The 23,055-nt window shown below is 35.8% G+C and overlaps 1 protein-coding gene across 2 annotated transcripts in view; it reads right to left on the bottom strand.

Moving 5' to 3' along the window:
• Positions 1–1,564: 1,564 nt before the first annotated feature.
• The window catches only part of FAR1 (fatty acyl-CoA reductase 1), a 24,532-nt gene continuing 3,041 nt past the window's right edge, over positions 1,565–23,055 (bottom strand). Inside the window, exons 2-11 of one of the 2 annotated variants that reach the window (XM_010170280.1) lie at positions 21,847–22,022; positions 18,935–19,114; positions 15,923–16,100; positions 14,801–14,845; positions 14,572–14,690; positions 13,390–13,457; positions 11,153–11,324; positions 4,724–4,853; positions 2,244–2,371; positions 1,565–2,036 (exon numbers count right to left, since the gene is read on the bottom strand). In XM_010170280.1, the coding sequence (XP_010168582.1) occupies positions 1,874–2,036; positions 2,244–2,371; positions 4,724–4,853; positions 11,153–11,324; positions 13,390–13,457; positions 14,572–14,690; positions 14,801–14,845; positions 15,923–16,100; positions 18,935–19,114; positions 21,847–22,022 (1,359 nt within the window). In that variant the 3' untranslated portion in view covers positions 1,565–1,873. Of the gene's footprint in view, positions 2,037–2,243; positions 2,372–4,723; positions 4,854–11,152; positions 11,325–11,639; positions 11,812–13,389; positions 13,458–14,571; positions 14,691–14,800; positions 14,846–15,922; positions 16,101–18,934; positions 19,115–21,846; positions 22,023–23,055 lie in introns of both variants that reach the window. The other variant, XM_010170279.1, reaches the window with a different exon arrangement.

Here is a 23,055-nt window from a genome sequence, read left to right on the forward strand (position 1 = left end):
ATACTTGAAGAGGCAACTAAAAATGTAACACACCTAATGTATTTGTTAAAGTGTAACATCTTCAGTCACAGAAGCCATAATTTTTTTCCAGCCACAGTCAGAGGTCTCTCACACAAGGTGCGGTCCTAGACCATATAGGCTTTTCATCACTAGCTTTATATATACACAAGTAATTTTAAAAAGGAATTACAGTTTAACTACTTACTACAGAATACTTAGCTTCAGCAAGGAAGCTATTATTGTTTCAAAATGAGACATACACCTGCATGAAAGGTGTTCTCTTTAAAGTAAGAATTTTCACAAAAATAGCAAAATAAGTTCTTTACATACTTAATTCAAATAGGACAAACAAAAAAAACTACCAAGGGCAAGTATAACATAGCTCTTGTGTATTTAAGTCATTATTTGCCTTTCCAAGCAGATTCAAGAACATATTCATCAGTATAAAACTATTTTAATGAACAGACACTGGGCAAGGGTGCTGGTCAGTGCATCAATTAGAGGAACATTACAGTGTTCTCAGATAGAATTCTGTGCAACCAAAATTTAAAGGGATCTTCATGTATTGCCTTAAACAAGGATTCAATCTTTTCTTACAACTTGCTATTTTTACAAATGTTTTCCCTACTCAAACAAAGTAACATGCAGAAAAAACAGATTTCTTCAGATTTAAGCCTAATAATTTAAGTTAAAAGAGGGAAAAATTGTTAGCATACTTTGAGTTTGAAGCAAGGTGCATCTTGGGTCTGCTTGCCCAGTGAAATGAAAGGTTTTATTGGGACACAGATGAGAAAGTGTGCTTATGCACTGGTGTCGTCCATGCATCAAATTTCACAGCTCAGAGATAAAAAAATTATTAATTCATTAAGTATTTGCTAACATTGCTTTGAATTTAAAAACAGGTATATCTCTTAATGAAAGCCTCTAGTTTCTCCAACTACTATTACTAAGTAATATAAATAGCAACTGAGCATAATAAATTCCTTTCAAATACATTTACCTTTTGAAGTCAGAAGTGTAACAATCAAGTGCTGGCTCTGTGTTCTCAATAAAAATCATTAAAAAAAGAGGATGGTCAATGACTTTATTTTTGCCTCCCTCAGGGTTACATTTCCTTTTATCTGCTCAACGATAGGATCAGTTCTGCTTTCAGAGAAGCAAACTGTTCATGCTGACATACTTGCAAGCTGGATGCAGCCAGTTTCAAGCACAGAACTGAATCACTTTAGTGCATTCTGAAGACCAGATCAGACAAAAGGCCTTTCAGTAATTAAGGAAGGTTGGTTTGGTATTTTCTTTTTTCTCTTAAAGTAAAGTAGGCACCATTGTTGCATCCCTACTTTGGGAAGGGAAGAAGTGGCAAAAAGTAAAGACAAATTACAAAAGTACTCAAATAATTTTTTTCCAGGAGATCCACCATCATTTATACACTTTCACAACTTGTAAAACCCTTTGTAAATTTAGAAGAATTTCAAATAAATAGGTCTACAGCAACTACTAAGTCAATATTTATCTTGCTCATTGTGGAGTAAAACTTAAATGAAAAAAAAAAAATCATGTTAAGGCAGATTTCAGTCAAACATGTTCCAAATTGCACAGTTATGTTGGTCAGTGGTCTAAAATGTTTTCCCCAGGTCAAAGAGTTAAAGTTATTTAAATGCTTGTCTAATGCCAATTCAACCTGGCACTTGACCATTTTATTTTCTGTTTCCAGGAAGATACACAACTAACATTACATATACCATACTGTATATTTCACACTCCAATTTAAGATGAAATTATGCTTTTACAAAATGTGAGATGACTACATGTTACAGGCTTTGTGCAGTTAGACCACCATATGCATAGATGTCCTAATGCTAAATTCTCTTCTTCAGTATCTCATAGTACTGGAGGCTCTGAAGTAGGAGAGGAACTTGTAACACAGACTAACCACAAAGTACCAGATATTTCTTGCCATTTGTGATCTTGCAATAAAGATACGCCAGATGAGGATCACAAGAATTGTGTTGAAGCCGTAGCGTATATTCCTTAACCTAAGGAAAAACAAAAGAAATAATTGTAAGCCAAGGTACCAAGACTTACAGGGAAAAAGAACACTCTAAAAATTAATTTCTAATGTAGCATTTAAGTTGTTCATCTATTCATCTCAAGATACATTATGAGTGGTATTAAAGCAAAACTTCACAAGGGCAGGAAAAGACAGAAAATATAAACAGAGGAAAATAAAAATTTATATTTACTTATTCAAATGTTTCCTAGCTGCAGGGAGGCCAGACATTTCTTCATTCAACACGTATTTCTTTGTTCCCATGCAGTAATTTTCCATGTATTCTGCCCAATGTAGTTGTCGAACATCAAAATTAAACGTCTGTATAAAATAAAAGCTTTCTCTGTTAGTTGTCTAAACATTCACCTGCTATAATAATTTAAAGAAAAAGAATAAATGCCTTTATACCAGATAATTCCACTTTGTCTTTGATGCAAGAAAGTTATCTTGTCCTTAATTACAAGAACAATCCAGATTTAGATCCCATTTCTGACTCAACCACCAGCTTCTTACACTATCTCTTCCAAATTTCAACCATTTCATGCCTTATTTGCCTTCCTCAGCAGCAATATTCTTCCCTCCACTTCCACATGCACTGCTTTGCCATTTCATCTCTCTGTAAGGAACTCCACTCTAGAAATAACTATTTTCTATTATGTTGTTGCTTTTTAAGCAACAAAATAATTCTAATATGCTATAAACACTGCTCTGTGACAAGTTCACTGTTTGATAAATCCAGAGTTCTTTTAGCTGTGCTTATAGTTGTACAGCTAGACTGTGAAAAGAACTATGTGAGGATCTTCTGCAGAAGACAAAGTTACTATAGTAAATTCAGAACTCAAGTTTTTCACTAATGTACTGATTTCCTCATGAAACCGTATTCAACTTTATAAGTTGTTAAACATACACTAAAACCCCAAGTCCATGCTTCCAAATAAGCTGCTTAACAGCATGGCAGGTGTGTTATAAAGTTTGATGAAAAATATACCAAGGACAGTTCTGAAGACAATCCCTGACAGTGAGTCTTTGTAATTTAGCATTATTTGTAAATTAAAGGTCAGCATGTAGTTCTAGTCTATATGACATAATATATATATGCTAAACAGCCTCCTAGCACTGGTAAGTTATCAGAATCTCTCTAATTAAACTTTACTTTCCATAACATATCAACGTAGCAAGAATGTAAAAGTAAAGAAAGTGAAGTTTCAACCATTATTTCAAGTAGTTCTTTATTACTGTACACCCATTTTACTTAAAATTCAGCTATTTCAAAATACTAGCAGTCCAAAGCTCTGGGGTTATTTTGGTTTTGTTTTTTAAACTTATCCAGAACTGAAGTTGCTGGGGGGAAGACGAAATGGGGGGAAGGGGTAGAAATCCTCTCTACACAAGAATCACTAAAAGCTATCCTATTTCCCACTTCTAGACAGTTTGTTTAGATGTCTGGCAGCTTTTCTTCAACTTGACCATAGAACTAGATTCTGGAAAACACGTGATTAGGGAAGACATTTTAAAGATGACAAAACTGATCCAAATGCATAAGGGAATTTGAGTTTTTAAAAGTGTAAATGATGATCCTGCTGAATATTAACCAACAAAATGACAGCAGAAAGTCAGTTTAAACTCAGTTAAATGCTAGGCCGGGGAGGAGCAGAAATTGATCTCAGTTTCAGCAATACATCTTTGTTTTAACATATACATGTATCTTCCCTCGAGACATGCTGGAGGATGGGGAGATAGAAGGGAACAACTCCATTCCACTGCAGCTTCACTATAGCACAAACATATTTTTAATAACTTGGAATGAATCCAGAAAGATTTGCATACCTCTTCCCAACCATACAAGGGGTGGGGAGGTGGGAATCTGGCTGCACAAGCAGACATGCAGGAAAGTAAAGTAGCTTCAGTCAACACTAGTCCCCAGGGTGAACCAGCTAGCCACACCCAGGCATTTCTGTTACTTTTGAGATTGGTACATGCAGCACAAAAATAGACTCACACAGATAGTCAACAACTACACACAGTGGGAAGACTAAGACTTTTCCTTTGAGCTCTTTCATTCACTCTTACTCAGACCCTGTACTCAACAGTTTTTGTTCTTCCTCAACCACCTTCAGGACTTTACTGTCATCGTGTCTATTACACTTTGCCCCCTGCATGAGGCAGTTTTAGTCACACAGCAAGAGCGTGAGAAGTAAGAGAATTTACACTTTCATTTCTTGATTACAAGGGCTCTCTGGCCAAAGCATGAAAAGGGCACAGAAGTCGTTACTAGTTTAAAAACAAGTAAAAAAGTCCCTCAAAACCTGTCTCCTGTTCCTCAGAAAAGAGACAGTGGTGAATAAGTGTTGTTTTATTCATTATATAGGTCAAATCATAACAGCTTGGCCACTTGGTTGCTATACAGGCAACACCAGATCAGATGATCAGGCCACTCCAAAACCAAGCTTTTATACCAGGTCTCCTTCGAGTAGGTCTTGCCCTTCCTCATCTCTGATCACATCACTGATCTGGCTCATAATACAGCCCTGGTGCAACTGAAAGGATGCAACAGGAATCTCCAGCTCTAGATTACAGTAAGGCCTTATACAGTTCATGTCTTTATTAAATCTGAAAATCAAGGAGCTTGTATTTCACTTTCAGTCCCCATGCCCACATCACACAGCTACTTGCCTTTTTGTCTTGGGGGTTTAGCTGGTTCATTAACATAGTCATATTTTCAGTATTCCAAATCCAAGAATTGCTTGTAAAGTATTCCAATAACATCATGGCCTTATGAAGACGAGTTATTGTTTTCATCATCCTACAGTCCAAGGCATGGAAGGTAGAGGTGACAGTGGTAAGGATTAGTTCAAACACAGTAAGATCAAATTTTTCATCCTCCAACCCCACACCTCTATGTTAATATATCCCATCTTGCTCTGTACCCAAAGCTTGTTATATTCGATCAACAGGATATTTCTGCATATTAAAGTGGGCTTTGACTGTCCAATCTTTATATAGAATCAGAAATTACAGGACAGTCCTTTTTTCTTAATTCTACTTCTCGGTGCAATAGTAAGTTTCTTATCTGGAAAAAAAAAAAAAAGTAAAATGTTGTCTTTTGTTGGTAACTCTTACTTTAGGACACAGACCATTTTCACTTCAGCATACTGGAACACCTAACTGCACTGAACAATTTGACTTGATGAAAGGATGAAAGAGTCAAATTGCACAGTGCAGAACATATGCACATGACAACTTCAAGTAAGGGAGCGAGTTTCCCTGATCTTCCGACACACTATGCAAGATCAGATCTCCAACAAAACAAAATTGGCTCATTATGAACACTAAGAGATCAAAGCTTAAAATCACCATAACTATGGCTTAGCCCCTTAACACTACTGCTTCTGCAGCAAAGGGCAGGAAAATACTTAAGGGCACAGGCGGATCATAGCAGATCCTGCTAGTTAGGTGATCAGTTCTATGCTACTTCAAAATATGCAGAAATACCTTCCATCACCCTTTATTATGCAGAGGAAGCAACTCTACATAACCATATCTTGGAATACAGAGAAAATATGCTATAAGGATCAATTTGGGCAAGTTTCTCTTTAATCAAACTATCTGAAGTGGACCTAAAAAATGTGAGCCATCCAGCGTTTCAGACATGAAGCTCTCACATTTATGAGAAGAAAACTGTTTCCAGTGTCAGAGATGGTCACTCAATTTTAGTAAGTACTAACTAGTAACACATAACCTAATACTATTAAATTCCTGCTTTGGGTGCTTGAGGTATTTCCATCTCACAGAACTGCTTCCAATTTGATCCTTACAGCAGTACATACTGATCATTTTAAGCATGAGGAGGGGGTGGGGAAGTCAAAGAAAGCAAAACAACCCAGCATTAACAGGAAATGGCTTTCTGAAGGTAAGTTCTGTTCAATAAGTTCATAAAAGCAATAAAACCCACTGATTTTTCTCTGAAAGCTGCCTTGATGCATTCATACTTGTAGAAGGGATATAGCACATCGGCCCAGAAACTCTTCTTAAAGAAAGTATTTGCATCATATTAGTGTCCCCTACTGTCACTAATGGCTGGCATCTCAGTATTTAAGGAAATATCAAAATTACCTCCTTTTCTTCTCATGAAATGGACCAATACAAATTCAGAGTTGTATTCAAATTTTAGACCACTAGCTAATTTTATTAGTAGGCATTTCTAGATGCTTTCAAACACCTGTTTATAATTTCACCAGCTGGGCAAGTTGGCAACAGTGGGAGCTGAGTTGAACCACAGTTCCCCTGATTCAAAAATAATCATGAAGATAGACTGTGCATCCAAAACATATCCTGTGCTAACAAGACTAAACTGAACATAAAAAAGCGCATAATAGTTGAGTAGAAAAATTTACAAAATAACTTGAAACTTGAAAAGCAAAGATCTGACTGGTCAGATAAGCCAGAACAACCAGACAGCAATAAGGCCCGGATAAAAATGCTGCCAAACAGGAGACAGTGATTAAGTGCTTAGACTTTTTGCAGGCTTCTGTCCACTGACAGCAACAGATTATTTACATTAGTTGACTTGCCCTTTTGTGTTCTTATGCTAAGCTGGAAGAACAACTGAGTTTTAGTTAGACTGCTTAGACTGCCGCACTTTAAGGAAACTTGTGTCTCTGCAAAACACTAAATGGTACAAATGAGTATTTGATTAGACAAATGTAGATTTTGAGCTTGTTACTGTCCGCAGACATTGGTTTTCACTCTTCTCTGTAAATAAAAACTAAACTAAATTTAAACTAATGTAAAGACTAGCCCCCTGCTCGGAATCTTCCTGTATCTGCTTATGGATATGGTTTTAGAGAATAGCTAAGCTGATTTTAAAAAACAAAATTAAAATAACTTAAAAATAATCAAGTGGCTAAAAAGCTACCTCAGCTGCAGATTTTCCCTCCCTCCAACTCGAACTGTATTTAGTGACTGACCACAGAACCAGCCGATTCAATTCAGCAGTGAATTTTTTTTTTTTTCTTTGTAGGGTTAGTTTCTTCATATATCAGCCAAAAAGATTCAAATGTCTCCACTTTCAACTGCTAGATCAACTACAAAGTTGGCAAAAGAGGACCAACTTTCTTGCTGACAGATTGTTATTTTGCATTAAATCAACATTAAACTACTTTTTTTTTTTTTTTTTAGAAGAGAAAAAAGTATGGTGACAGCCTCTCATATTCAGAGATGTCAGCAATTAGTGTCATTCAGTGGACACTTGTGTAGTAGGTCTGGCAGACTAGTTTTATAACTTCAATGGCACCATATTCCTCCTGCAAACGGGAATACACACAACTCAAAAAAGAGCATGAATACATATAATGGAACTTTATCTCTTAACCTGAAGTTTTGAAACATACACTTCACAGGTTGTTCCAGAGATAACTATTGGATACAAGCCATAAATATCAAAGCCATATATAACCAGGCAGTATAATATCAAGCATTGCATCACACCTTCTTTGTAAGATGAAGACAGAAAAAGTGAGACCTGCTGATCATCATAAAGAACTGAACATAAGCAGCAGTCAGCAAGTCAGTGTGACAGCATGCAAGGCTTTCACCTAGATACTAAATAGTTTTTCCTCTACGAGGCAGTCCTTACTGCCATTAACACAAAATACATTACAACAGTTTGAGAAGCACATCACAGGAATTAAAATTTCTAAGCAATAGTTAATTCAATTATCCCCAAGTTCAGCGGACATGTTTCTATACCAGACAGTTGAAAGCAACTTGGTTTAAGGCAATGACTGCGTTTTGAAGAAGTCTTACACACAATCTATTATCTCCAGGCTAAAAACAGTTCTGATGCTAAATACAGACTGATCCTTCAGTGGATCTACAGGCTGCCAGTCTGCAAGTCTCTGAATAAGCATTAGAGAGAGTTAATTATATTTTTTGAAAAAAAGATTCCTCAAATACACAAAACAAGCTTTCATATTTGTCTTTGTTCACATTTGTCTTTGTTCAGATTTTCATTAGGCTGTGAATTTTGAAGTTTCTTTCTAACAGCTCTGTGGTTCACTTAAATGCACAAATTAAAAGTGCTTCCAAGAGGAAAAACTGTATTAATCTATTCAATGAGAGTGTACTTTTTACTCATTTCTGATTTATAAGACAGTAACTATGTGAAAGGTGCTTCATGTTAAGTTTTAAGAAGCTTAAAATTAAAACTATAGATATGAAATTATGTCCTTAACTTTATGTCCTTACATACATCGACCACACTTTCCCTTCAGCTTTCCAAGAAGTAACAGAAAATGAATTGCTGTAGAAATTCCTGAATTAGAACTTTAAATATTTCACACCACGTTGTTCTTCCAGAGTAATTGTAAAGATCTCCTCTGTGTGTATTTTTAAAGGTTTTATAATTTGAAATATACTTAATTGTTTTTAAATAATATATGGTTCTGTTGTTCTAAGCACTACGCAAAGTTACAATAGAGAACTATGCCTTATAACAAAAGTTAATTAGACAATTAATAAGCTTTGCTACGCAACTAAGTATATATGGCAAGCTACCAACAACACTATCCTTAAACTCAGATGCTGATTATCACCACTATGTAATTGCACAATGCTACAACAGTCTTTAGTATAAAATACTACATCTTCATTATGCAAATCCTTATTGTACATGTTCTTTCTATAAAATTTGGAAGAAATATTATATGCATTATTTCTTCCTTCCCTGAACTGTTAATATTATCAGAGAATTGTTACATTCAAGGACCTTCAACTAGATGCAAAAAACCAACAAAAATATTCCCATCTCACCAAAAACACTGCTTCCACAAGTGAGGTGCAAAAGAATGATTTAACATTGCAGTAAGAGTTCAATAAATCAGGATTTTTTGAAAACAACAGGAATTTTTTTTTTAGCATTATTATGAATATAATCCTTTAGTTCTGAAGGGTCACAGGCCTGATCTATTTATTCCACTTGTTAAAAATTTCTCATTCAGTTGCAGTACAATATCCTGACAGTATGACAACAGTGCAATTAAACCTACAAGTAATTTCATTGCTTAGAGTTTTTTTCCTACATTGTACACAATAAAGATCTCAGAAGCGTATTCAGACTTAGAACAGAGAGGGCAGGCTATTGACTGTGTGAAGTCAAGTTAGCACAGTATTTGAATTTTCTTGTGCTGATTTTATTACATTTTTATTATACTGCTCAAGTTTTTCTACTAAATCATAGTGGAAAAGGTCATATTTTAGATTAAGCCAGCCCTTCTTCACTCAGAACAGCATTATATTGTGTTTATGAATCTCCAAAAGTGTTCCCAAGGCTTTAGAAGTTTCCTAGTACATGCTACCTGATAGTTAAAACTATTCTGTCAACTGGACAGAATGACCACAGCAACAGTAGTACATCCCTATACCATGACTGTGTCCAGCCCATCAGCTAAAGCAGCTTTCAGTGTACTTTGAGCCAGAAGACTACGGAAAAGTAGAAGAGTAAAGATCTGTCTCAAATTTCTTCTATTATTAAACAACATATGAAGCTTGTAAGGATTTAACACTGCATGACTTGCTTGCATCTTTATATTTATTTGCTTCAACTGCTCCTACTGCAGGCTCCTGGTTTTTAAATGCTTTAAAAAAAAAAAAAAAAAAAAAAAGTACTATATAATGAAAGCTATTTTCCTGTATAGTGGGCTAGGAATCAAACTTAAAAGCTTTTCTTTCAAGTGCATTTGAGTAACCTTAGTGACCGAACAACAACTTGTTTTAGTTGAATCTCTCATTTTTTCTCCAAACAGGAAATCTTGTGCAAGGTAGGAAACTCACCCACACACTGTTATATTAAACTGATTAGTAATACTCATATCAGTAATACTTCACAGACTAGAAAATACATATTTAATGTCACCAATTATACTAGTACCAATTAAAGTTCTAAATTCCATCAAGTAAGAACTCCAGGAAAAGCAAAAACGAAATTCAACATTCGCGGTGTCATAAATCTGCTAAGAATGTTCTAAGTAATATGACTATTCACAGCCTTATTTTACTCCCACTGGTCAAGTACTTAAAAGACTAGATGCCTTTTAAAGACTGACAAGATTCTAGCAGTGCTACTTCCTAACCATTTTAAAGACAGTAGGTTTGTAATTATAGTGTAACTATTTTTAGTGAGTGACGAAGTTTTCACATCTGTCAGGGAACAACTTCTATCAATTTTTATTCAGAATAACTTAAAACTGCAAAAGAATCTAAAAACTAGGAACATGTACGTTCAATACCTTCCTTTGATCTGAAGAGCTTACATCTTTTTGATGTGGGAAGGTGACTACCCTGCCACTACTGTTTCTGTCAGTATTACACTATTGAGTAGGCTTGGAACAACAGAACCCAAGGCAGTTTAGAAGTTCTCCTACAAACCACTTACACAACTTCCTTCTACTGATCCTCTACCAAGTCTACTACAGAACTTTTCCCCTCCTCGTAAGACAGACCTAGACTACAGGACAATGAACAAATACTCACTTGTGTTAATACACTGTCACCACAGTGGCGATTTTATAGGGTCTGAAGAGAAATACTTTTGAAAACATAACATATGCAATGAGTTAAGATCATATGGCTTGGCAAATCTGAAACAAATTGAAGTGACATCTTATATTCCTTCTACATAATTCAGTTTAGCCTATTCAGCAGAGCTATGCCATTTTCACCACTTAAGAAGTTAGCCAGATACTAGTGCAAATATTATAAACTGAATGGAATGTTGAGATGATACAAACCAACATACCAGATCAAGTTGTATCATCTACAGGAATAACTCCCAATTATTAACGCTGTCTCCTGTTCCATTTCCAGTTTATAATAGCAATAACAATCTTAATGCAAGCCACTTCCTAGAGTTTAATGACTGACTAGGATTCTGATTGGAGATGTATCTTGGACAACATTGTTGAGCCAGTCGTTAATCTCTTAGAAACACTGCCACTGGATTGTTATTGCTTATAGTTAGTAAATCTAGATAGTGCCCATGCCAGATCTTCTTCACAAGTCTTCATCACCCTACCAGCAAGATATTTTTAGCCCTGTCCTTCTTACCGTGGTTTATGACCTGTCAATCTGAGCAAAAGATCGTGCAAAAATGCAGGTACTGTATGGCTGACTGCAGTCCAATATTGATACAAGAGGGGGTTGGATTGTAAACTAATGTTAGGGTGCCTTACTGCACTTTCTAACGGATTTATCTTGAAATTCAAATTAATGTGGTATCCTGTAGGAAAAAATAAGGATCAACATATTTTGAGTATTCATTATTCAAGAACAGACATCACTTGCTAGATCTTGTAATTCTGTTTACCTTGACTACTCAAAACCCTAAACTATCCAATAAAAACATCCTCATTTTGCTAGAAAGTTCAAAGTCACTTTGAATTCAAGGACCTGTTCTCAGGAAAAAAGGCTGAGTTTTAGTCACAAAACATTCAAGGGTAAAAAAAAAATAAAAATAATCAATATACATCATAATGTAAGCATAGCTTTGTTTAAAAGTCAGAGGAACAGACAAGACAGAGCTAATCACCATTACCTTGGGCTTCTTCCAGTAATCCTGAGGTAGATATCATACAGGAATGCTGGGGCCTTATGGCTTACAGCAATCCAGTAATGATATAAAAGGTGATTGGAAGTTAGATTTACATTGGGCCGTCTGAAGGCCTGTTCGAGAGGATTCCTCTTGAAAGTAGAAATTACATGGTATTCTGAGAAAGAAAAGTTGCGTAACAGCTTTGATAATAACCACGTAAAATTTAATGGTTGTCAAAGTACATTACAGTGTACAATATTCACTTCAGTATGTTATTTAAATAACCACCTTAACTCTTCTACAATCCACAGAAACTAAAACAATCATAAGCTTTTAACTTTAAAAAAATGTTAAAAAGGTTCTTATTATAGTCAAGAGGTCTTTTATGCCTTCATCTTCAGTATTTTATTTTATTGTAGCTTCTCTCTTTCTGTTCCTCTTCCCTGCCTTATAGAAGTTGATTTCAAAAATTCACAGCAACTTTAGTTTATATAGAATGTAAAGCTATTTAAATAATAATCTAGATTTCATGAAGAAGGCTATTCTAATCTCTTCTGTGAAGAATAATTTAAAAGCAGACTGAGGACTGTTGCAAGCATCTGAAATGCATTTCAAATGACATTTTTAAACAATTTATCCATATTTAAACATTAAGAAAAAAGTTATTAGGATAGGACTCTATAAGAAACTCCTGCTGACACCTGAAAATTCTGTACATGACAGATATGCAGGATCAGTATCTTAAAAAGTTAAGTTGAAATTAACCTCATCTTCATAATCATCTCTTGTAACTCTATGCTGTTGTTACAGACAGTGTTTAAATACCTCGATTCAAATTGGGATACAAATGAAGTCAGCAATTTCCCAAGTTTGGCTGAAGCAATAAGGTTTATAAATACAGATACATCTAAAATGGGCAAAAGCAAGTACAAAGCATGAAGAACGTAGTCAAAAGAAATAAGACAGATTTAAGTATTAAAGTTAACTGAAAGAAAAAAAAAATAATCTGAGCTTAAGAACTCTATTTCTAAAAAACTGGAAGCTAATAAACAGCTTTACCATGCCATTCACCTTGTATTGCTATTTATAAGAAAAACTATTGCAAGGCTTTTGGCATGACAGTTACATTCTAGTCAGGATATCCAAGAGCTGAAAATAGGTGGCTATACTTTTAGAAGATTACTTTTCCTTGTACATGAATAGTTGAAGTCTCAAGTAGTTATCTGAAGATTTTAAAAGCCACCTCAACCATCTTAAGCCCAATACAACAAAGAGCTACACAAGTGCAAAACTATTATCATACCTCTCAATTATGCAGATGTACAAAACATTTAATTGTGGACTATTTATCCACATATATTTAGTAAAGTTGGCATTAAACCTCACATCACTACTGGTCCTCCAAGCAATGCTTTTCTTTGCACACTACCCACACTGAAGATTAGGTCATGGCAGCAGCAAACAGAAAAATCAGTTCTCCCACAGAATTAAAAAACAAACAAGAAAAAACAACAACAAAAAAACCCTAAAAAACCCACCAAGAACAAAATGAAACGGTGCTAATGCTACAAGAGAATTAACATTAGAAGATAATGAAAAAGCACAATACACTGCAAAATTGAGAGGTATGGCTATTATACTAGTTCCAACAATAAAAATGCAATATGGCCTACTAATTATAACCTGTGCTTTTATTGTTTGGCCTTATTTTTCTGTTAAAGCTTATAAAAAAAAAAAAAGAAACATAGCATACCAACTTCACCCCAGTGAAAAGGATTGGTGCCACCTGTTGTACAGTTATATACCATGACGTTTCGTGGTCTGGGGAAGTAGGAAAGACAAAAGAGCAAGTTAGAAGACAACCAAACTTTTCAAAACACAGAAAAAAGACATACCCAAAGTTATCCTTTTTCTCAAAAGCATCAATTATACAAAGCTGAAAATTCTATGTTAGATTTTTTGCTTCTTAATATCACTGTGGTGGTTTCACTTGGCCAGCAGCCAAACACCAAACAGCCACTTGCTTACTCTACCCCCTCCACACCCAGGGAATAGGGGAGAGAATTGGAGGGTTAAGGAGGCTTGTAGGTTGACATAAGAACACTAACGATTGAAATAAAACTTAAACAGTGACAATAATAATGGTAATAATAAGACATACAAACAAGTGACACACAGCATAATTGCTCACCACCCACTGACCAAGCCGGGCCCATTCCCGGATAACAATCCCAGAGGATCAACAATCCCAAAACTAAAGAGACACTCATTAACATACTGAACATGACATTGTATGATATGGAATATCCCACTGGCATATCCAAATGCCAATTTGGATTATTAATTTTAATATTCCCTCCACCTAGTCCTTTGCACCTGCAGACTAGCAAAACACAGGGAAGCTGGAAAGTCCTTCAACTTCCAGCGACAAATTAAAACTTTAGTATGTTATCAATGTTCTTCTCATAATACATCCCATACTGAAACCAAAACACGGGACTATTCTAGCTAATAAAAAGAAAACTAGCTCTGTCCAAGCCAAAACCCAGGACAATCACCTTCCAGTACTTTTTTCCTTCTTTCACTATCATATTTCTTTTCCTTCAGAGAAGGCATAACCTATATTACTGTAGATTGTATTGATTACAACAAGGTCCAGGAAATAATTTTCAGGCGTAGCTTGCACAGCAGTATCAGCAGGTGATGTCTTCCTGTTTGGTATAAGGAAGTTACACTTTGAAGGACTAACGCTATTAGAACCTTAGTCTTCTTGTCCCGGGGGAACAGCAGGACACTGATTCAATAGTGTCATTGAATGACACTTGTCATTGAATGTCAACTTCATTCAACACTGAAGTTCAATAGAGAATGGATTTATTAAAATACACAATACAATTTCAAAATACTTTGTACTCTCTACTGTCACCTGTTATACCTGTTAACTCCAGAATACCAGGCTGCAGCCAGTGTTGTATTAACAACAACATCTACTGGAACAAGATCTGCTACTGCACTGTTGGAAGCTCTCATTGTTCGAAGAATTCCTTTTCCTGCCTTAAAGAACAAAACAACAACAAAAGAGACAGAAGACCCACCAGTAAAACATATGAAGCTTTGTTGTCTTCCACAAGGGAGGAAGAATTTTAAGTATATTCAATACTTACGGCAATGAAGAGACCACTAGGTCCATTGAAGTTATCAATCCATCCCTATTATGAACAGGGGGGAAGGAAAGTATTTGGTTAGAAAATGCTGAAGTCAGCAGTTTTAAGTGAAAAAACTGGTAAGTTTCTACAAGTGTAAGGAGTAGAGGGAAAAGAGAATAAAGAGGATAAAGAAACCAATTTCTGTCTCTCTAAATGAAGATCTTTCATAGCAAAATCTGTTGAGGTAACAGCTTGCTATGACTCACACAAGAGATCTACCCCTAGATTCACTGGTCCTTCAAAGTGAGATGCTAGTTTGTTTATTTCTTAGTGAATAAACTACAGGGCATTGTCTGTATAAATATGTTTATGTTGAAAGTATTCAAGTTTACAAGTATTTTTAGACTAGTTTCTAGCAACTCAGAGAAAACAGATACACAGTTTTGCTACTGATTATTAGTTTTTTCATTTTTCAAACAGAAAACATTCTTCCTCATCTTTAACAGCAGTATTTAGACACTACATACTTGCTGGTTTGACATGCACATTGTACATACTCAAAAAAGTAAGCAAAGTCAATTACATGGATTTTAAGGGCTTGAGATATTCAGTCTTGAACTGGAGAAGCTATTCCAACACCAATCTCCCATATGGGAGGAAGCATATAGGCCATATATCAATACAGCATACAGTACACAGAACTTATGCCATGCCCTGCAAAGCATACAGGGTTTAACTAAAAGAAGCTGAGCCAAAACATCTTTCTGTCCTGCAGTCCCCAGTTTTCTTAGTCATCCTTTGCAGCAACTGACATACCAAAGTATCTTGAAGAGGGGAAAAACAGATTAAGATAGACAGAATCGTGAAGTAAAAAGCTGAGCATTTATTTCATGTGTGAAATGCTATCTCCCATTGTGACAGAACTGTATCGTTCCATGAATAGAAGTAATTTACCCCTGAATTTCCCACATAGGAATACTGTATTTGCAGCTTTGGTATCAGAGTTGTTATCCAGAAGCGACCAAGCCACAACTTCATAGTCTAAAAGATTTTCCTCTACAAAGGTCACTAGATAAACAGGCTGTGAGTACATACTACAGTTTACAGGCAAGATGGTCAGGTAAAAACTTGATAACTTACAGGAAAAGGCTCCTTCCAGCTAGCACCAACAATAGATGGCCTAATAATGGCTGTGTTTAATTTTGCACCTTCTTGTTGTACTATATATTCAGCTAAGGCTTTTGTATATGTGTACGTATTAGGTCTGTCGCCTATCAGTTTAGGAGTAATATCATTCACTAGGCCATCATCCATCCACCTAAAGAAACAAGATAAGAGGTAAGTATAAATTGCTGCATGCTGCTTCGCCAGGGTGGGGGCAAAAGCTGTATGTAAAGAGATATGCAAAAAAAAAAAAAAAAAAAAAATCATAAATCAAAAATACTTCAGAAAGCAAAATTAAAATTCAATCTCTTAAAGCACATCCCCTCACCCCCCCAAAAAAAAACCCTACACAACCAACCAACCCACTCAAAAAATACTCAACAAAAAAAACACAGCAAAACCACCAAAAAATTATCATTCCCTAGAAGATGCATAAGCACAGAAGAACAAGTAATTCTGTGAAGAAATTTAGGCAATAATTAAAAATTCAGTTCTATAATTAATGTTTCTGCAACAACTCCAGTACATAACACTAAACTAGTACACTTTAGATCTTAGCTTGGTTTTCAGAATTTAACACCAACCCCCACTGAAGTTAGCATATCACATATTTCTTTCTACTTAAACAGCTGGAAGCTGTAAAATATTTCCATAAGTATTTGCATATCATACAATAAATGTCTGCTGACAGCTTATACTGCACTTGTCTTTAAAATCACGTAGCCTCCTAAAATACCATTCATTGAGATATAAGAATTAGGGAGCTTTGTTATTTAAACTGAAAGCCAATCCCAGAGGACAAAAAAAAAAATAAATCAAGTTTAATAGAGCCTGCCTATTAGTCATTTTTATTATACACTACTATTTAAATTAAGGTGGCAACTGTATATGTAGAAACCTCCTGAAAAGGGGTCTTAAGGAAGAATGTTTTATTTGAGATCCTACAGCAGCAGTACAGTTAGGCTGGTTTGTTTAAGGATGTTACTACCAACTTATAGATGACTGTTTATACCAACTTCATGCTCATTTTGTCTCAAACTAAACCATAAAACTTAAACATTTGAGAGTAAGTGCCAAGAACAAAAATTAAAATCTTTCAAATTTATGAACTTCATTAAATATTAAATTATTTTTCTTACATCGTTAAAGTTACCATGGATGTTTTTTCTCCTTTAAAGAAAAAGGGATAGACCAAAATGAAAACAAGTTTCTCAGTAAAAGAGTTGCATATTCAGTGTCCGCTGAAAGAAGCATTCTGCCGTTTACTTTTTTTGCCCAAGTAATTCATTTATTACACACCAACTACAGAGCTAGTATTACATTCCTTTATAATAATCCTAATTCTATCAATTAAGTTCTCAAACATGAAGTGCAGGCACAGCAAGTCAGTCTTTGGGACACAGGCACACTGTTCCTCAATTGGCATTAAGTGATCTAAACAGTGATGCCACTGGAAAGGAGTCCCATTATGATGCATTATGAGCATCACCTCCACCTTTGTGACATTAAGCAATTCCACACCTCTGAAGCAAACCAAGTCACCATGTTTCTCCCCCTGATTTATTTAAGTCTTGCAATTTCATCTTGCTTTCCAATTCATTCAGCAGTTTGCATTTAAAACTGTAATAGCAGTTACAGCACACAAGTACAACAGAGGTGTGTCTGTTTAACTACTGCTACTTTAGTGTTCTCCACTTCAAAACAGGACTTGGATTTTATCTGCCTCAGACACCCAACATCTTGGCCACATAAATGCACTTCAGCCAACATTGTTATTCTTCTTCACCAATGCTCAAAGCTGACATGCATCAGACTGTCTTCATGATACGAAGTGGCATGCAAAGAGGGGTAGAAAAGCGCAGAAAGGGACACAAATCTGTTCCTATGTGTCTCAGCCAGCTGTTGGCTAAAGACATCACTCTTGTGTAAGTTACCAAAAGCCTTCCCTCATTGCCATGAGTTCTAAAATAAGAGACAGCTGTTAAAGCCCAAACCAAGCAGTTTAAGTTATATTTATCCTGCTTGTGAAAAGAATAGATAGACAAAAATATTACTATTTCAGAGTACCTCATTTGAAAGTAATTTAAAGTCAACATTTTAAAAAAAAGGGTTGGTTCAATGTGTGTTCTAGGTAGCATCTCATCTGTTTTTAATATTAGTGCTCTTCCATCCATAATAACAAGTTAAAGAAGATATTTTACTTTTTATTTAATTATTTTTACTTTCATATTTCTCTTACAGAGGGTGATATTTTGTGTGACAGAGAAGGAGGGAGAGACTGATTTAGAGATGAGATAATTATTTATTATATTACACTTGACTTATCCCATATATGCCACCTGTTTCAGTTAGGGTTTGACAGCTGCTAAATAAGACCTCAGGACAGCTAGTACACAGGAAAAAAATATAAAATGAGTAATATTTTTTCTCCCAGTAATGCCCAATTCAAGACTAAAAAACTAGATGTTTGCACTCTCTGAATACCTAACAGAACTAGTTCTACAGCTGTGTTTCTGGGCAGTTAAGTAATATTATTTCAGTGTCTCAGACTGATCTTGCTACGGCTTTTAGGTAGATGTAGTGGAAGCTGCTGTTAAAGGGGACTGCCCTGGTCTTTATCCCTTTCCTTCACAATGCCAGTGCTAGCATACTTGTAATAGCACAGCTGTTCTGTTTTTAATGGATCCTAATTCATCTTATCATACAGATGAAAAATTGCCACTCTCAGCATACAGTAGACATCATAAACAGATATAAGCATCCCACTCCTTCAGTACTACTCCACACCTAGCTCAGCTGAAAATGACAATAAAACCTTAGCCTATCTCCTTTTCAGAGAAGGGAACTGTCAGCCATGCTGTCAGACTTACAGAACAGTATAAAGTAATTTCTTCATCTTTCAGAGTCCTAACCATTTTTTGGTACTTCACTACTAGGAAGCAAGTGGTTACAGATTACTGAAGTAGCTTCATGAAACATAACACATACTCGAGAGAATCTATCAGTTTCCTGGGATCAACAGGAGGTGGATAAACTATTTCCTCAATCTGTTTTCGATTACAATACGCATAGGCAGTTGAAACGTGCATGAACACTTCCAGATTCTTCATTCGCTGTGCCAAGAAGAGGAGCTGTTGTGTGGCAGTCACGTTTAACTGAACAGCATCTCTGTTGATTAAACAGAAATTTGATTAGCACAAAGCAGAACAAAAACAACCAAAAAGTAGTAACTAGTCAATTCATGCCTATATGCCCGAGTCATGGGTATATGAAGTATTCCTAAATGGTCCACCCTTCCCAAAAAAGCATCACAGACATGTCCTAACTTTCTGCTTGGAACAATATGCCACAATCTTAATCAAGAACACCTCTCAGTGTTCAGGATAATTTTCCTAAGTCTTATCCAGTTCTTACTGTCATTCTTACGCTGCATTACTAGAGTGGTAAAGTCAGCACACCTTTGATCTCCTCGAGCTAAATCTCAATCCTACATGTTTAACGCTATATGAAGAAAATAACACAATACAACACCTAGCTACCACACAAGATGTGTGTCAGGTTTAACAGCATCTCTGAACTTCCTTGTTAAAGTTAAGGCAACAACTCGGAAGGCTCAGAGGGCTACTAAGCTGGGAGACTAGCATCTTCTTGTAGGATAGCACCAAAGTTAAGGCAACAACTCAGAAGGAAGGCTCAGAGGGCTACTAAGTTGGGAGACTAGCATCTTCTTGTAGGATAGCACAAGGATTAATAGCACAACAGGATTACACTGAGAACCACATTTTCACCCTCCAACTTCACTGCTTCTCATTAAAACAGAGTCCTTAGGGACACTATAGGAGAGTAGGTGTATCTTGACAATTCCCACCAGAATGCAGCTTACTGACCAACTACTATGATTATTTTATACAATTCAGATATTCTCTCCAGTCTATAAAACTTACTATGGGCACTAGGTTTTTTTATACACAACTAATCAATTAAGTTTCAAGAATACAGCTCAATTAAGTTTTATCAAAGTCTTTGCAATGAAAGTGTTATACTAACAAAAAAATATCTTGGTCCACCTCAGATAAGTATGAAGTTTAAGACTGCTTTATCATATATTATCACTGAAGCATTGAGGGGACAGGAGAGGGGGGATCATTATCCCAAAGCAATTAACATAAATGGAAAATGTTACTTTTTCTTTCTTTTTTTTCTTTTAAAGTATTACTCTCAGCCTTCAGTGCCTCTCAAGAATTCATAATAAAGGAAGGAATTCATAATCAGAGCTGTAGGCACCACTTTAAGATACAGAAGTGTATAGCAAATACAAATTAGGAAAAGTTTCAAGCATTTCACTTTCCTGACTTTATTCCTGGCCCCAAGTCAAGTATTTTTCAATTTTACACTAGTTATTCCTGTTAAATATCTAACAAAGGCGGGTCTACGTGGTCTTCATATTTGTAAGGTTCCTCCAACCATTCCAGTACATCTGTTAGGAAAGAACTGAGGCCAGGGCACTTTCTCAAGTGCTCACATTTTCTACTTTGCTAAACAACATACCGGGCCTGTCAAGAAAGCGGAAACTGCCAGAGGTTTTTTTGTACCAAGGCCCTGTTCCACCAGTCTTTCAAATTGTTTTAAAGTCCTTCTGGGCTTTTGTCAGGTTGGCAGTTTTTTAACATTTCAAGACCACAATACCACAATAAACATGGGCTACCTGATGACGTTTCAGCATACAGTACAGCATTCTTAGAGAGGCAGTGCCAACCTTTGTAACAACTCAAAGAAAATCTGAGTTGGGAAGGGTTTTATTTCACAGTCGCTTTACTTTTCCTTTCCCCCCTCATAAAAATTGGAGCTATTCCTCACAAAGTTATTTACCCACATTGGCTATTTATTCAAGTGTTTCAACACTAAATCAAGTCACTGTTTCTGCGAAAAAGTAAATATAGTATTTTCTTGCTTCTTGTACTCCTTACTCTAGTATTTCCTAAAGAGATTTTTTTGCACAACATGGAACTTTTCAACTTTTAGTTTCCACCTTTCTCCTGATGTATTTACTTCTCCCTCCAAGGCAAACCTCTACTCTTTTTAATGAGGGACTTTCTGAAGACATGGAGAAAGCTCAGCATTATTTAATCTCCTGTTTGTTTATCAGGTAGAGAGCAAGTGATAGAACTTGCCCCACATACAGTTTTGCCAAAAGGTTATCCTCTGCAAATGTGCATTCCCCTTCTAACAAAAAAGGCTAAAGGAATAGTTTGTGTTCCCTTTCACACACTAGGAAAAACACCTCTGCCATTGCCATTGAACTCAGTACATGTAACTGCAGCTTATTCTTATCCTTTCTAGAGATCAGAACACAGTTAGTAAGACTCTGTATACCAACATGTTCTGTAGTCTCTAAAAGAGCTTCCCTTCAAAAACACTTTGAAATGCAAGCAAGGGGATTTAGAACAAACCAACAAAAAACCCACAAAAAAACCAACCCCAAAACCACCACACACCCCAAAAAACCCCACACAAAACTTGAGGGGCCTATAAAAAAAGTACAAAAATAATTTTGCTTTTAAGTACTAATAATGGATTTGGTTTTTTGCCTAAAGCTTTAAAGAGATACAAACTTTTCCACGTTGAATAGTGTAATTCTAACCCCTGGCAAAGCAGGTTTAAATAATATGCCTCCATCTTTCTAAGAAGAGCAAATGAAAATCCAACAGCTTAAGATAAGTTTGGGGGAAAAGCTTATTACCTTAAGAGGCATTATTAAATTGACCAAGCACATAAACACCAGAGTACATGAAGTAGCCTGATGGGCTGAATATTTGCAAGAATGTGCAGACACCTGATTTCCCCTTCCCTCTGAGTACCATTCATTTACCAGATCAGAGTATACAGAATTTTAAACTTACCTTAGTGTTTCATTGAATCTGACTGTAGCAGCACAATGAAATATAATATTAATGCATTCTATAAGTTTTTCTTTGATTGGTTCACTAAGGTCCAGTTCAGGCTGTGTAAGTTCACTCGTAATTACTACTATTTTTGCTCTGAAGTCTGGTTGTTCATCTCTCAACCTGTCAAAGAGCTATAAAAAAAACCCAAAAACAATAAAACACAAAACCAGGACTAAAAATTCAAACTAATAGCCAGTGAAGATAAGAGATACATGTTTCATTTAAGTGAAGGAAAAAAAAAAAACAGAACACATTTTCTGCCTATACAGAGTATACCTCCTTTACTTCGAGATTATCAGTAAGTTAGAAAAGTGTGTTAGGAATATCACAACACGTTACTGACTTCCCATGAACACATTAAACAATGAAGTTGGGCACACTTCATCCCGGACAGTGAAAGCAGCATTGCATGTGTTATACAGAAGGTAGTAGGACGTGGTAGTAGTAAGTTTGCACTTTTTTAATACTCTTCCTTAAAACCAGATCTCTATCAATATCAGAAGAAAGAAGGAATGGTCTCTACTAGACACTGGGGCTTAAAGAAATTTTAAATAGCAGTCTAAATACTATAATCTCTTTTCTTTCAACAGAAGGAAAGGGAGAAGTCTGCCCACTTCCCAGGCTTGCTAATAACTACTCAAGTTCTTGCAGACTTGCATGAGTCATGCTGGTTTTTAAGTTTAGAAAGCTTTCATCAAGCTTTAGAAATTTCCAGTGATTCAAGAAATGCTGTCCCAGAATTACGTCAGTTTTGGGGAACTTAAAGATTAAAAAAAATTATTTCTCTGGCTAGTTAAAGAAAAAGGCAGAGTTAAAGGCTGCATACTGCATTAAAAGATCTGATCAAGTCTTACCAAATTGGTGTTCAACTATTCTCACTGGAAAAATCTCACTCATATTATATTCCATCATACAACGTCCTCATAATTAACTGGGTTCTAATCATGTGGCTTAACGCACAGAGATAAAAATTCTTGCCTCATCTTATTTACACTCATTAGTATGCAAGTTTTCCTGAGCAAAATAGTACTGTGGAAATAAAACACACTTGAAAGTTTCAGCAGAGCAGACTCTTCTTCTTAACCGTACAAAGGCCAATATCTTAGCAACTCCTTCAACACAAGTCAATTTAAAGAGTATTAAAATTACAGCAGTACTTCCCCC

This window comes from Antrostomus carolinensis, unplaced genomic scaffold (genome assembly GCF_000700745.2).
Source record: "Antrostomus carolinensis isolate BGI_N321 unplaced genomic scaffold, ASM70074v2 scaffold13316, whole genome shotgun sequence".
NCBI lineage: Eukaryota > Metazoa > Chordata > Aves > Caprimulgiformes > Caprimulgidae > Antrostomus > Antrostomus carolinensis.